At 32.2% G+C, this 16,561-nt stretch overlaps 1 protein-coding gene across 1 annotated transcript in view; it reads left to right on the top strand.

Moving 5' to 3' along the window:
• Nucleotides 1-16,064, top strand: part of LOC124359326 (neuroligin-4, Y-linked) — an 80,582-nt gene extending 64,518 nt beyond the window's left edge. The window contains exons 5-13 of the mRNA XM_046811985.1: nucleotides 1,034-1,315; nucleotides 2,545-2,818; nucleotides 4,630-4,852; nucleotides 5,542-5,693; nucleotides 5,838-5,956; nucleotides 8,035-8,177; nucleotides 8,996-9,187; nucleotides 14,202-14,430; nucleotides 14,838-16,064. Of these exons, the coding sequence (XP_046667941.1) occupies nucleotides 1,034-1,315; nucleotides 2,545-2,818; nucleotides 4,630-4,852; nucleotides 5,542-5,693; nucleotides 5,838-5,956; nucleotides 8,035-8,177; nucleotides 8,996-9,187; nucleotides 14,202-14,430; nucleotides 14,838-15,157 (1,934 nt within the window). The 3' untranslated portion in view covers nucleotides 15,158-16,064. The remainder of the gene's footprint in view (nucleotides 1-1,033; nucleotides 1,316-2,544; nucleotides 2,819-4,629; nucleotides 4,853-5,541; nucleotides 5,694-5,837; nucleotides 5,957-8,034; nucleotides 8,178-8,995; nucleotides 9,188-14,201; nucleotides 14,431-14,837) is intronic.
• Nucleotides 16,065-16,561: the final 497 nt, after the last annotated feature.

Raw genomic sequence — 16,561 nt, forward strand, 5'->3', positions numbered from 1 at the left:
AAGTCGATTTCATTTTATCGTATCACAAACATCATTATTTACAATCTAAACTATCTAAATTGTTTATAACTATATAGCATTACAAATTTTCTCAAAGACTTAAAAGATTTAGTGAACAAAATTGAAGAACATTGAGAAGATTTATTACATTTTGTTCAAAAATTATTCTTATAGAAAGTTTTTTATAAGGATTTAGATAATGAGGGGATAAATCAAGTCATAAATAGCTATTTAGTTAGAAAAGAAAATATGATACTTTTTTAAGATTGTGTTAATGACATATAGGCCCTACAATTTTTTTTATAAAAGCCATAATACTTAAAATTATTCTATTCCATTTTAACTAGTCATCCTTTAGTTGTAATAATTAAAGAGCTGACGTTTGTGCTTAAACTAAAGTACACCCAACATTAAAAAATCTTATGTAAATGGGCCACCCTTTGAACAGTGGATGTAGGACAACCCTCTGGCCTAATGAGGGACTGACCCGGTAATAGATCCATGAGTCACATTTCAGCTACAGACAAATATTTATTGAGTGAAGTTATCCTTATAACATTTTTTTATCGAAATGTATACTTAGTTATTAATAAACAATAATTAATCCTAATATAATTAATTAAATAAGATTGTGGGACCGAAATGGTATACGCTACACAGATTGGTGTGATATATTGATTTATTGAGGATTAAAATATATTAAATATGACTGCTTGGTCAAGTAATTAAGCTACTGAAAAACTAATTGGTTCCTGAGGGAATGTTATAATTATAATAAAATTGCAATATAATATATTTTCCAAAAAACTGATGTTATTTGAACATGCTATAATTTATATCGTAGCAGAAGTACCATCAGAGAAGCTAACATATTTTATACCATTTATTAATACCCACTATAATTCAGTAATTAAATTATTACATTATTCAATTGATGCTGCCGGATTAAATCAAATCATGCATATTGTATTAGTGTGTAAATGTGTCTCTTTTATCATTGCTACTATTTAATCAAAATGTATTCCACAAACAGGACTTTTGTTTCACCGGGCCATCCTAATGTCCGGCTCCGCACTGAGTCCCTGGGCGCTGGTGAGGGAGCCCGCTCGCTTTGCTCGACAGGTGGCCAAGCACGCCAACTGTTCCCCCGAACTGCCACATCCTCACTTGCTCAAGTGTTTGAGGGAACGACCCCTAGAGGCGCTGCTGTCAACTCCTATTGACGTACCCGAGTTCTCTACGGCCTTTGGTCCTTCCGTGGATGGGGTCGTCATAGACAACGGCAACCCTGAACCTCGTTCTTCCAACAACCAAGGTAAGTATGTTTACAAGTATTGTTCTTTATTCTACTTTAGAAGAACCAATTTTTCTAAATGTAAAACTATTGACATTCCTGGGGGGAAATTTCACGGGTTGTTGATTTAGCTATGCAATTAGACAGGCTTAATTAAAGTCGTTACATATTTTGTGAGAATGAACATAAAGTCAAGATCTGTTACTATGCAACGATTATTCTGCTAACCATCATCAATTAGGCAAATAATTAACGATTAGTAAACACTTATTATTGATTAGTATTACAAGTAAACTGATCATTTACATTAGATTCTGTTCAAACAACAGCAAACCTTTTTCATATTTTTACTCTAATTAAATTGCCTTGTTAGGTCAACCAAAATCATTACATGTCTGAGCTTTAGCGAAGACTATCATTCGTGGGGCTTGAAAAATGTTATTTGTATCCGTCTGTCTATCTGCACGATATCTCGAAAACATACTGACATATAGACTTCAAATTGTGTATGAAGCTTTATTTCTAAATAACGGATATTGAACTCTATAATGGTGCTTATCACCCATGGGATTTGGCTGAGCGTTACCGAATATTTTTACATTGGTATTAAAGGTAACCATAACGGCAACGACAAAATAGCAGAATACCTATATAATTTTGCAAGAAACTCAAAACACTCAAAGAGAATCAAACGTGTGACACGTTTACACGTAGTATATTAGCTAAAAAAATACATACATAATAATTTTTAAGAGACTTGATTTATAAAGTTTTATTATTTAAACTCTAATATGAATAAAAATCTGAATGCATCATGTGCTGGATGTGTTGAGGGAGATTTCAAATTGTTTTCCCGTCTATCCGTCCGCAGCACATTTTGTGGATAAAATGAGCCACAGATTTAAAGTAGAATATGCAACCTCAACGAAGTCGGTTTCGGCACTATTGTCTCGTGGCCTTGTACATATAATCCAGTATGGCAGTTTCAATAAATGCTAAAAAATATACCCTAGTTCAAATCTTTAAGTTAAAATTCTAATCCCTAGTGTTTTATTTCACTGTAGCTAACATTATATACAAATGTAAAACCTTGTATGTAATATGTAAATATACTATCACTTCATGTGGGAAGAGACTGTTAAAATAATTTAAATTAAAAATTGTCATAGTATTTTATGCTTTATTACAGAGTGGTTAATGAGATTTAGGTATTTATATAAAACTAATAAGCGACTTTTCTTAAATTACAGACAGCGGCCACGGTCAGTACGGCGAGTACAGTGCCTCAGGCCCCGGCAGGCCCCCGGCCCCACCAGCTCACGATTCTCACACGGGTGGCTATATCAACCTCAACAACCCGCTTGCCAGAAAGGCGATGATAGCCAAAATGTCCAGGTATGACCTGTTGCTGGGTGTCGTCAAAGCGGAAGCGTACACGACGTTTAGTGGGGACGATGTGCAGTACGGCATAGAATCCGAGCGCAGGACCCGGATTCTCAGAACGTTTGTTCGTAACACGTACAGGCAAGTATTAATATACAATAACTATCCACAATACTCTGGTCGTGGTTCAGCTTGTACACTAGCCAACAATCCGGAAGTCAATTTGAATTGTTTCTGGGTTTTATTTGAGGCGATAGACGATTTTTTAAGGCAGATATATTTTGTAAGCCTACATATGAGTATTAGCTAAGGTGTAGACTGAAATATGAGGGCACAGATTACTAAAGTATGAAATGAATGTTTTTTAAATCATTTTTCTTGTTATAAAATCATTATTCAGACACAATATAAATGAAACAACTAATCATATAAAGACCCTACAAACGGAGACTCATCTTCTTTATTTAGTTATATGAAAGCAATATATTTTGTGTATACGTAGTTTTTAGTGTATGAATCTATAACATAATACTTACAATACCCTGTCTTTTGAACTCGCTCAAAACTAGCGTGGCTGATAAATAAACACAAAGTACTCATCGGCCAGACAAAAAGAACCGTTAAAAAAGATTTAAATAACATGAAAGGTATTATAAATAAGGACAAAGTCAAAGATCAGCTACTGCCAAACATACATTTGAAACAAATCATACCTTTAAAACTTCAAATTATAAAAAAAAAACAAGTCCATAAACAAGAAGAACTCGACGCTTATGAAACATTATACATAAAAACATAAAGATAAATTATTAAACCATGATTTTGGACTGATTAAAAATTCACCCCTCCTGTAAAATATTATAACCTATTTTTGACATATACATGTGTGTGTGTGTGTGTGTGTTTTAAATTGTTAAATATTTATACTATTTCCAATTGTTGATTCACACTTAAAGGTGGTATCTTAGATATTGAAAGGCATCGTGTGTGTGACTATTAAAATTATTGGACAATTGTTAGTTTTATTTTATAAAACATAATAGAAAATACTGTTTCCAATAAGAAGAGGTCCTCCTTCAACAAAGTACTCAGTTTAGTTCTGGCAATAAATAGGTTGAGAAAAGATTCATCAGTTGATATTTTTAACCCTTTTAATAAGCACCCATTTTAATATCTGCCAAAACTAGCTGATGATCAATGTCTTTCTTAGACAATTTTATTGATTCAAAGCAACCCTGTTTGCATGCTTTTGCAATGTAACTTGGCTCTCGGCCCCTAGTCTATAACGAATAATTAGTCTAAGCACTAATATTGTCTTGTGTGTAATATATTCTCCATACACTTTAAAATATATCCTTTTTACATAATTCAAAGTAATAATAATAGTCAATTCAGTTTTTTTCGTATACTAACAAGAACTTTATTTTAAACTAGGAGTTGTTCTGCGGGATTTAGTAATTATTATATACCAAACGAACTACATAGCTCTCATGGCTGGTGGATAGCATGTATCAGGTGTTTCACCTACTGGTCTCTTTTGTGTTGTGCTTATTTGTTTGCGTTTCTTCGACGAGTGCTGAATTCATGTATTATGTTACTTTGTTATCTTGCCTGTAAACCGTTTACGTTTTTATGTCTGACTCCTGGAGATCTGTATATGATAATCCTTAGCCCTATTTTCTTTTAAAAGCTGTCTTACTGGATATAATAAACATAATAAGTAACACACACACACACACACACACAATATATATATATATATATATATATATATATATATATATATATATAAGTTATTTATTTTATGTTAATATGTTCTTAAAATATACAAATTCTAAATAACATTCAAGCAAACATCAGTGACGATGATATTATTCTACCCAACTTGTTAGTAGAAAATAAAGACATTTCATATATACGAGTATATAATGATACAATTGTTATCATTATAGGTACCACTTGTCGGAGATCCTCGCAACAATCGCCAATGAATACACGGACTGGGAGCGGCCCGTGCAGCATCCTATCAACATCCGGGATGAGACTCTGGAGGCGCTAAGTGACGCTCAGGTGGTGGCTCCTGTCATTCACACCGCCGACCTGCATTCCTCCGCGCGCCGCAACTCTTTCCTCTACGTCTTCGACTATCAGACCAAGTTCGGAGACTACCCTCAGGTACACCCACCAATCCCAGGATTTCTTCCTAAAATGGTGTAGAAATCTATAAAGTCCATACTGTTACATATCGGTTTATAATCATACTTGATCTAAACATCAAGCGTTTTTACATGTTATTGCATTATATTTTCACAACTTATGTATATACTTTTGTAGTTATTTGATGAAATTGATAAACATTATCACCAGCTAAAAATCTAATAGTCGCTATGAAACATACTGTGATGTGTAATAATGAACTTTAAAGTAGTTAAATAGCAGTATTCCTTAAAGTTTTAATTATTGTTTTATTTTAATTATCCTTATTATACAAGAATTTTCATTGCGTGTATTGTAAATAAAAAAGACTATACGATATTATATATGAACAACTACTTATTGTTGTATTTATTTACAATTGTATTACTTATTCCATAAGTGTATACAAAAAATGTTATAAATAATGTAATACATGGGAATGTGCAACTGTAAAAAAAATACATATTAAAACAATCCATAAATATGATTTCGTCATATTTGATTATTATACAGCTGCAAACGATTACTTAAACCAAATCAGAGCACACGCACTATCGCGTAATATTGTTCCAGTAAACAACATTTACAGAACACACCTACATCCAACAATACCCTGGTTAGCGTTGTAATACATTATTAGTTCAGTTTAAGTGATGTGTTACTTACAGAGACAAGGATGTATCCACGGGGAGGAACTGCCCTACGTGTTCGGCGCACCCTTGGTGTCGGGTATGATGCACTTCCCACGCAACTATACCAAGTCCGAGATGTTGCTGTCGGAAGCCACCATACTGTACTGGAGCAACTTTGCACGCACAGGGTATAGTGGATTACTAATATTACGTTGTAGACATATTATGTTATTTAAACATATACTGTAAGTATAAATTAACTGAATTAAAATGTTCACATCACTTTAGAGTCTTGGGTCAATTTTACAAAAATCCAATATTTGTTATTTCAGGAATCCAAATGAACCCCAAGAGACAGAACTAGTCCATGGATTCAGACAGGAGAAAAATCGTTTTAAGAATATCGAATGGTCACCTTATGAGTCCGTTCACAAGAAATACTTATGTTTAGGTAAGTATGAGGCCAGTTACGATGCAACTGCATAAGTTATTTACAGAACAAGATTTTAATTTTAACAATTTATAAATAATAAATTAATTATTAGAGAGGCTCATGCACTTCTTGTATGATATGGATTGTAAGACTATGCCCTGTTAAAATGTTCGAAATTTTATAAAATTTAATATTCGAAAACCTATCAACTTTTATGTTACCGTGTTATCCTAATTATCTGCTTCCACTTAACACCTGGTTATAAAGTGTTCTGACTTCACGAAAATATAGATAACTCTTTGATTTTTAAGAATCCATAACTCAATATTTAATAATGTCCTGTTCTTTCTATGCCAATGGCATTTAAAGACTTGAACATTTTCCAAACATGTTTTAAAATATTAATTTACCTCTCTTTGAATTCAACCTGTGATCTCTCGGTTGTACAATCGCAGTCTTATTCGTAAGATACGATAAACTTCAACAATCACTTCAATTATCAAGATTCTCTTGTCCTTTCTGGAAACATCATTATTGGTCTACTAGCTAATGGAGTTTTCTTCTTTTTGTTTTAACCGGTAACGGAATAACCCGTCTTAGGCTCATATCGGCCTCTTGTTCAACAAGTATACAGTTGCTTATAAATGAATATTTAAGCACTTTTAGTTTGAATGCTATTGAGAAAAGAACACTGTGGTATTAAATATAGTGATACATTTATCAAGTTTTAATTTGTTTAAATACTGTTGTTAACCCAATGTATACCTAGGAGTGGCACAATACTAGTCACAAATGATAAAATATTAGAATAAGTGGTTAAGTGATAGGTATAATCCTATGTGGGTTTGAATCGTAATGCTCCCTTGACGTAAAAGAATTTTCAGGATTAAATGTTTGGGGATACCACCCTGCCTAGGAGAGGCAGAAAAATGAAAAAAATTCCGTTTGTCTACAGTGATAAGGGCAAGATAGCGCTATCTGCTCTTCCTCATTCTAAATGATACATGAGATCTTGGCAGGAGAACCGTAACCGCCATCCTTACAAGTCATAAATATCATGACACCCAGGAACCTCACCAATATCTCTATAAAATGTTGTTTCGTGAGAGTTTTATTCAGCTTTGATGCAGAAAAATTGAAAAAAGTACTTTACAAAAGAATACATTATTATGTATTAATTTTTCAGGTAAAGTATTTTATATTTCATAAGGAATATTCAAAATATGAGGTAGTATTATATTACAAAATAAAATAAATTATTATTGATTTCTTTTATTGAAGAACATTAGTCACGGCTTTGTAAGCAAACGCAATCTTCATTGTACCCCATTTAGTCTATTTTGTAACGTTGACAATCTCATTACATTGAAAACTGTATGGTTATTTAAGTACAATGTTAAAAACTACTGATATTTGGTTGTTTACATTGTCACAAACTGGTTGCCAAGATACGATCTTAACTATTTCTAGTCCAGATGTTGTATCTTACAGCACTTTACCACACGTTTTTTAAAACTTCTCAGTCTTTCATTACTTTGAGTTTCCTAGTACCATCATATAAAAATAATATTACCTTGAATCTATTTGGGTGCTAAAACTAGTAATCACAGTAATACTTAATTGAGAGTGCAATTGAGTATGCAATGAAGTGATGCCGAGTTTATTACCAGAGACTTGTATAAAGGTCCCATTAACATTTAAATGCAGTACCGTAGCCAACCAACCACTGATTCTATGCCTTTCAAAAAATTAAACACATTTTATATAAGGACAACTCTTTGGCTGGTGTTTTTACGCCTACTTTAATTAGTTTTAATTGATTTTGATAGTCAACTTCATCGTACACAATATTAAAACTACTAATAACATTTTCATTCTAAGATAATTTTTCTCGCCCATCAGTTTTCGAAACATAATGACCAGTAGTAATAGCTGAAGACCTTAATATCACAATAGGTAATAACGAAGACCGTTACGTGACCAGTGAGCTTGTGGTACGTTTGGAAGATTAGTTAGTGTTTGAAAAAAGCAGGAACTAATTTGATAACTTGTAATGCATACATTATTAGTCTGTAATTTTTTGCTTTGACTTTCAGATACAAAACCCAAACTGAAGAATCACTACCGCGCGCACCGCCTGTCATTCTGGCTAAACTTGGTACCGGACCTGCACAGGCCGGGGGGTGACGACGTGCCGCGGACACACCATCAGCTTGAGACCGAAGAACACGCTCACATGGTCAGTTACTATGGTTACCATACAGAATTTGCTCTAATGATTACAACTGAAGTAACTAATAAACTGTATTATCATGTAAACGGTTTACATAAAATGTGTGATCTCCAATTAATTCTGAACTGTGAAATATCGAAACGTGTATAATTGTATTGAATGTTGTACAATTTTAATAGACGAAATTATTTATTAATGTGGTTAAATCTTAGTCTTATCCTATTAATTTAAATTAAATTATGTCAGCATTTTTTGATCAATAGAAATTGGACAGGCAGTTCTCAGTTTAAAGAGAATGCTGTGAAGTATCATTTTGATAATCATATGGGAATATTCCTAGAGCTTTCAGTGATAGATACTCAACATTGGATTATCGTCAGATAAATAAAACCAATTAGATAATTCTAAATGTTGCAATGTGACATTTATATTATTGATTAGAGCTTTAAAGTGTAATAATTAATTTCAAATTGAACTTTCACAAATGTTATTGATACAGTAATAGGAAAATATTTATGTAAATAATTGTGTGTGTGTGTATATATATATATATATATATATATATATATATATATATATATATATAAAATAATAACTGTAGAGTATATCACTAAGGAAACATATCCTGTTGTTTAATAATGAGGCTGGAAAAAATATCTCTTTTGTCTGTCTCTGTATCTATCCAAACGAATTATGTTGTAGTATTGAATGTTTATTTAGACGAAACCTTAGTGAATCATATTATGCAGCACATATTTTATTTTTAAAGTTAAAATATTTGTTTTCACTTTAATATTTGAGAATTAACTAAATGTTGTTTCTAGTTCCCATCGGTTCCGTCCTCGAAAAAGCCCCCAGACACAACACCACCTCAAAACTTGGCACCTGGTGTCATTCCCTCCCCATCCTACGAGAATAACTCCCTGAGTCTCTACATGCCGCCAGTGGTCGTTGTAGCACCTTCCTCCTCTGATCGAGGATCTGCAGCCCAAGAAGGCTCCGACAACAATAATCAGGTACACATCACAATATAATCCTCGTTCTAAGTAGTGAAATTGTCTTTATAAAGCAGGTTGGATATGGTGTTCTCTTCTAAAAAATGTTCCACCGTTTGTAGAAGGTGTTGTGTTAGCCTCAGCATAATATCATCGTAGATCACAAGGGAACTCATAGAAGTCAAATATTTCTTAAATATTCCCTAAGGCATCGCTAGCCAAGCTTGATAAGCCATGTTGGACTTATGAACGAATCTGCATTTGTTTTTTTAAATAGTTAAACAAGATTTCACGTCCCTAAAGACTGTTAGTATTTCTACTTTAAAAAGCTTAGAAAACCTTCCAAATACCAGAATATAGAATCTTATTTGCACAGTATATGTGATAATTATCTCTGTGTTAATTGACAGGAAGCAAATAATGCTGTCGAGCCAAAAGCAACTCTCAACCAATTATTTGTACAGTAATCATGCTTAACCTAATCTTTTTAATATATATTTTTAATAGGAATAATAATCCATTTTAACTAAAGAAAAGTGTTCAAAACAAGTAATCCTAAAAACATATTTGTAATAAAATATTGGTGATTGCTATACACTTTACCAACAGTTTATACGAGTATAACTTAAACCGAAAACTTAACGTTATTTTCTTAGCGTATCAGCCTAACATCCCATCCATAAATTGTTGCAAATATAGTACTATATCTGGACCTTGTAACTTTTAGTTATGTTAAAAGAAATAAGATATTATCATTCAAAATATAGAAGCGATGTACGGCTTTTCACATCGTTCCACGAAGTACTCTTACAGAAAGAAATATGCAAGCCCTCCAAGTATTGGTCTTATACTGATTCTTATATGATTTCGTTCATGATATGTTTCAGATATATTTGGAATATTCCTATGACATGTATTCATAGTTGAAAAGTACATTAGGATGAAATAAATTAGGATAATCGCGCCTGAGTGGCTAAACATATGAATGGACTCTTGAAGTACTACATTTGTCAGTGATCTAAGATGATTGGTCTTTAATCAGCAGTTTTATAGCCTTATTTTGGTGTTCTCTTGGCTCATTGAATATATATACCCGACCTACTGCTGTAAAAATCAATCGCCTTTTCAAACTATTGATCTATCGCCTAGCATTCCTTAAATCGATGCCTGTTTCATACTAATTATCATATTTAAAAAAACTCCTATGCCCTGATTTAGCTTCATGTCAAACTATTCCAAACTACACATTTGTAAGTATCCCTACCACTTACAAACGAAGTAACAATTTGATTGGTGGGCTTCAAGGCATCACGCTCCCAAGCTGCCAGAGGAACTACTGCTCTTAAACAAAATTCTCTTATTAGCATCTGGGCTCAACATCCTTGCTTTGGGCAGAAAATTACGGTGTCTATTAAACCTATTTCATTCAACTTAGATTTTTATCCAGGTGGTGTTGTTGAACATTTTTAATTTCTTAGGGATAGTTACGTGCTAAAAAAATTCACAAGTACACTATATATCACTATATGTGTAGCAATTCTGAACTTATTAATATCTCATCATATATTTTGTACTGAACATCACCATATATGTCTCATTTTGGATCATTGCCTTCCTTATAGTAACGTCTGTAAAATAGGAGATTAGTCAATAATTGTTTAGTTTAACATAATATAATATTATATTAAAATTACTGTGGAATCCATATTGTGAAAAACCAGTCTAAATATTATCCAAACTACAAAATAAAGTAGTAATAACCTAATATTGGCTGTGGAATGAGTAACATTAGTTTATACAAGGATAAAAACATCTAATGTTTGTAAAAGATTTGTAGCTATTGTGTGCTAACCAATAATGTTTGAATCTCAAGCAGTTTTAAAAATCCACTATTGGCAGTTCAATTTAATACTGAAGGATATTACTCCCAAAACATGTTAACCCAGTTCTAGAAGTAATCGGTTTGGAGGTTAATAATTCTATTGTAATTCCTAATCAACGATTCAATTCCATTTTAGCTCCTTTATCAGCCCCAAATAAGATTTTAAATGCTCAGATATTTCAGACTGCTTGAATTTCCTGTGAGCAGACCATTTTCTCTAAGTCATGTCATTTATTATGATAAACACAAGATAAAACCTAGAAAGGCTTTATGTTTTGTTGTTAACCTATTTTTCTTACTTACAAATTCAGAATATGTATGATTTCGTACAATTACTTAAATAAATTGTCAAAGATTAAGATAACTTTGATATCAATTAAAATGTTCAGACCATTTTCAAGGTTTTTAATTGGCTGTCAAATATATTTTATCAAGTGCAACCATTGTATCTTAGTTAATATTCCCACCAACCCTTCAGGGGAGCTAAATGTAACTTTCTATTTTCTTAGATTTTGTTCGCAGCAGAAATCTTAAAACATCTGTGTTCTCATCATAGCTACAAAGAGCTCAGATGGTAGCTATCTTCGAGATTGCTTTGGCAGTGCTGTCAACTCGTACAGACAATGTTCTGATTCCACAATCAGTGCATCGAATTTCTACAGAAATGGTCTCGTCTTTTCTAAGATAAGACGGTTTATAGCATATGAATAAATAACGTAGCTGAAAACGACTATGGTTGGCAATAAACACACGATACATTTAATAAGTAAACAGGGATCTCCAGGTTTATAGATTTTTACTAGCTCTTATACTCGACTATAATCTCAACTTTACGATCGTAGTAATTTTTTATAAGAACTTATAACTGTAATCGATAAAAGTTTTATGTTATTTTAATTATGCTATGTTGTTATAATCATAGAAACTGTTAGACCTATCCGAGAACAATATTTATATTGTTATATAGTTATATTGTGCAGAGATGAAGCCTTCTGCTCCAATCCTCAAAGGTTTGCCGAAAATTCACAAAGAAAACTACCCAATAAGACCATTAGCAAATTTTCAAAATGCACCTTCTTATAATATAGCAAAATACTTGGACAGTAAAATTAAAGAACATTACAAATTTAAAACTGACATAACACTGAAAAACAGCATTTACCTAGTAAACAAAATTAATGATATAGATATACCCAACAACAGTAAGTTTGTATCCTTCGATATAACAAATATTTACACAAATGTTCCGATCCAAAAAACAATGCTTATAATTAAAAATAATTTAACAGAACAGAACATTCTAAATACTCAAGAAATTGAAGAAATACTTGAACTCACAAAAGTAACTCTAAGACAAAATTACTTTACATTTAACAATTACTACATACAACATGAAGGATTACCAATGGGATCACCACTATCCGGATTATTGGCTGATATATTCCTTGACAACATAGAAGACAAATTCATACTAAGCGATAAAAACAAACGTCTAACACAAAAAATTTATTATTACAGATATGTCGATTATATAATATGTCTATTCAAAGGAAATGAAAAACAAATAGACGTGTTCAAAAACTAGTTAAACCAAATCCATCATAATCTCAATTTTACCATTGTAATTGAAGAATATAATGCAATAAACTACCTTGATTTGACTATAACCAAGATCAACAGAAAGCACAAATTCCAAAATTTAAAGAAAACCGACATACACAGATTTAGTTATTCCTTCCTCATCGAATCACCCATATCACCAAAAAATGGATGCATCCAAATCAATGATCGACAGATAATTGACACAAAATTCCTATGAAAACTGAAGATTTTTATAAAGAATTAAACATTATTAAATACATAGCCCAAAATAATGAATATAAACCAATCATGATTGATGTATTATCGAAGAACTACACAAAGAAAGAAAATAAGAAGAAAGGAGAAAGATATCAAATACATTCAATCAGACTACCTTGGTGAACATTGTCACAAAATTAACAAATCATTTTATAAACAAGGATATCAATTGGCTTTCAAAACCTCGAACAACCTTGGACTTATAATCAAAAACAAAAGCAAGTCAACAAACCAAAATCAAAATTCAACAATAGTGGAGTATACAAATTAAATTGCAACGATTGTCAAACTATTTTGGACAAACCGGCCGATCCTTCAAAATTAGATTTAATAAATACATAAAAGCATTGAAAACATCATCAAATTCAAAATATGAATACCATTTAAATATCACCGACCATACGTACACTAACATCAAAAACAATCTTGAAATTTTACAAACAAGCAAAAAAGTCGCTTATTATCTACTTTAGAACATTTATAAATTTACAAAAGCGCCAAAATTAATCATAATATATTATTAAGTGACAAAGTTTTCTAAAAAAATTTATTATTCGATAGACTTTTAAACAATATACATTGATCACACATAAAATTAAATACAACAAATTTAGCCACCAAGGTAGTGAAAAGACACATGATAAATTGGTTTTAATTATTTATTTTCATAACTTAACCTTAGTTAGTACCTCAAGATGAAATCACAGATTTCGAAATGTACATCGTAATAAAAATGAAAGTTTAAAAAAAGTGTTAAAAGGTTTATTTTTATTGTGTTATAAATATTTATATGCCCATGCAATCATACATTGTGCAGAACACAGAAGATATACAAAAATATTACTTCATATTTTATTCATCTATTGCATTTTGAAAGTGAAGTAATTACAATTTCTTATTACAATCATGAAAAAAGTGCTTTGGATATAATGTCCCATATAATATACGAACAGTTAGTTTGCGATTATTAATTTAACAGAACTCATAAGAAGTTATTTAACACATTCTACCTCTATCAAATCAGTTATAACTAAATTCTTAATCATATAAAAGGAAGTTATCTAATTTTTGTATAACTTACAAGAACGACGTGATATCATTATTAATTAATCCTAATATACGTTCTACTAATAGAAATTCCTGACCTTTCATTGAAAAATTTAATTCCTAAAATAAATTGTCAAGTGTAAATATGTCAAAACTTTCTTTCTGTATTTGCAGTTATTTACGTATGTTTTGTAAAAAGGGGGTGTGTTAAGTGAAGTAGTGTTTTAACATTTCTCTTTCTCATAGGAGGACGGATTTGCAGCTTACTCAACTGCCCTGAGCGTCACAGTGGCAATAGGCTGTTCACTTCTGCTGCTCAATGTGCTGATCTTTGCTGGCGTCTACTATCAGCGTGACAAAGGGCGGCATGGCGACACCAGTCCTGCCAGCAACAATAGCACAGCCTCCTGCAACTCCACGCTCAAGAAACGTCAGGAGAACGGAGGCCCTATGAGCAACATCTGTGTAACTGGGGGTGTGTATATGACATCTTGGGAAATTTTAAATCCAGAGTCTACGATCAGTTCTAAATTAATAATTTTCCGCAAAAATTGCTTTTCATTTTATTTTATTTCTAAAAAATATTTATATTCTAAGAATATTTCTGAACATAATAAGAAAAGAGCTATATATTTAAGAATTGTTTTTATAGCTTCAAGTGATGTAACATTCTCATCGAAATCAAACACTTTAACCTGGATTTTAATCTACGAACCATTATTTAAACAATCAAAAGTAAATTCAAGTATTTAAACCCTGACGAAGGTTCAAACTAATTAAATCCTTGACGCATTAGTATTTATAATATTTATCTTAAGTGGATTAACAAAAAGATTTAAAATGATTGAGTCATTCGTAGTCGTAACTTATTTTTTTTTTCAGGCCCAACTGAACTTTTACAAATAATGGAGACCAGAACGTCGTCCAGCATGCCTTCAATTCTAAAGACGCCGACGTCGGACACGACGCTACTTGTTTTGCAACCCCCACAGAGCCACCGCCTGCCCCCTGCGGAATTCGCCGACACGGGAGGCGCTGTACCGAGGCCGCCCCCGCCACCTAAGGCCACTAAGCCACCAACACCTGCCGAGACACAGCCACTGCTGGCGCCACAAGGCAGCATTCAGCTCATCAGCACACATCCTGGTACTCTGACCAGAAAGCACGGCCAGGGCAAGCCGATGGAGGAGTTGCGGGTGTGACAAATCGAGCGGCAGGTCGACTTTCGGTGCCTGGCGAACGATCTAAACCGGATATGTGACCAGTTGAATCGCAGTAAACCGGAGACGGAGGATGTGCTTTATCATGTGTGACCATTGTACAGTGTACATATTGTTGTTACTGTCGATCTTTTTATGCTGAAATCGAATTCCAGACTTGCGATTTTGAGTGTTTTGGTTTTAATATATCAAAATATAATTTTTTAACTAATGCAAATGTAACATACATATGTTATGGAGCTTAGGAAAAATAAATATTTTATTTCAGTCAAAAATATCGTACAAGGATAAAATAGTTTTCTTTAATGATAATTATCAAGACAAATGATTAAACCAGTTTGTGGTATTAATGGCATATGGGTAGCATTGCAAGTTTGTGAGCTACTCTTAAATTGTATTGAAGACATATACTAATGTTCATTTATAAATTTGTATTTCACTTGCTCAAAATGGAAATGCTTATTTCTTAAGCCTTTATTCACCAACCAAATTTATGTACGATTAAATATTACAACTATCTTTACTTATTAGGATAAAGAACACACTTTTATGACCAGTTTTGTTCTGGTTCAGCTTCTTTATCGGTTGTATGTTTGAATTTTATTTCGACTTTAAACTTCTATTGCATTTTGTACTTTTACTCAAACTTCTTATATTATTATTATAAATTGTGTATTATTTTCAACTCACTGTAGCTGCGACGCACTTGGAGTTGTGTGACGTGTACGCCGATGTGCGATATAGTGATATCATGGACTTGTTATTGTACGTGTATAGGGTTACTGACTGTTTTATCTTATTCTAATGCGGTTAGTATGTAAATAGCAAATGTATTACTTATACAAATGTTTAATATTATTTTTGAAATAAAATTGTTGATTGAAACGATTTTAAAAATATTTTTATTACGCGCCCTACGTATATACGACTCCAATTAATTAATTAATTTCAATTCATTTAAATTGTTTTAAAACGAAAACAAAAAAAGGCATTAATCTTACTTATAAGAGTTGAATATTTTGTTTAATAAAATAGGATTAGCCTATATTAAGATAATCTTAAAGGGGTTCGTTTTAAAATTTAAGACAGTAATAAAAACAGGTGATATAATAAATTATGAGTATTCATCAATCTTCAAGTTAACCCAAAAACAATAATATTTCTTTCAAGAAATAGACTTATTAAGTAAAACTACAGCAACATTTTGGGAGGGGGGAAATTAAATAAGAGCATAATGGTGCGAGTAGAGTAAATTAAGTTTCCCATCCATCTCATACATCATCCAAATAAAACATCAAACCAGCGATACATAACGATGTTGCTCACTTTTAAAGAAACTAATTTTTTACGGCATGTAGTAAAATTTCTCTCGATTCTACACTGGTT

Source organism: Homalodisca vitripennis, chromosome 4, assembly GCF_021130785.1.
Source record: "Homalodisca vitripennis isolate AUS2020 chromosome 4, UT_GWSS_2.1, whole genome shotgun sequence".
Taxonomy (NCBI): domain Eukaryota; kingdom Metazoa; phylum Arthropoda; class Insecta; order Hemiptera; family Cicadellidae; genus Homalodisca; species Homalodisca vitripennis.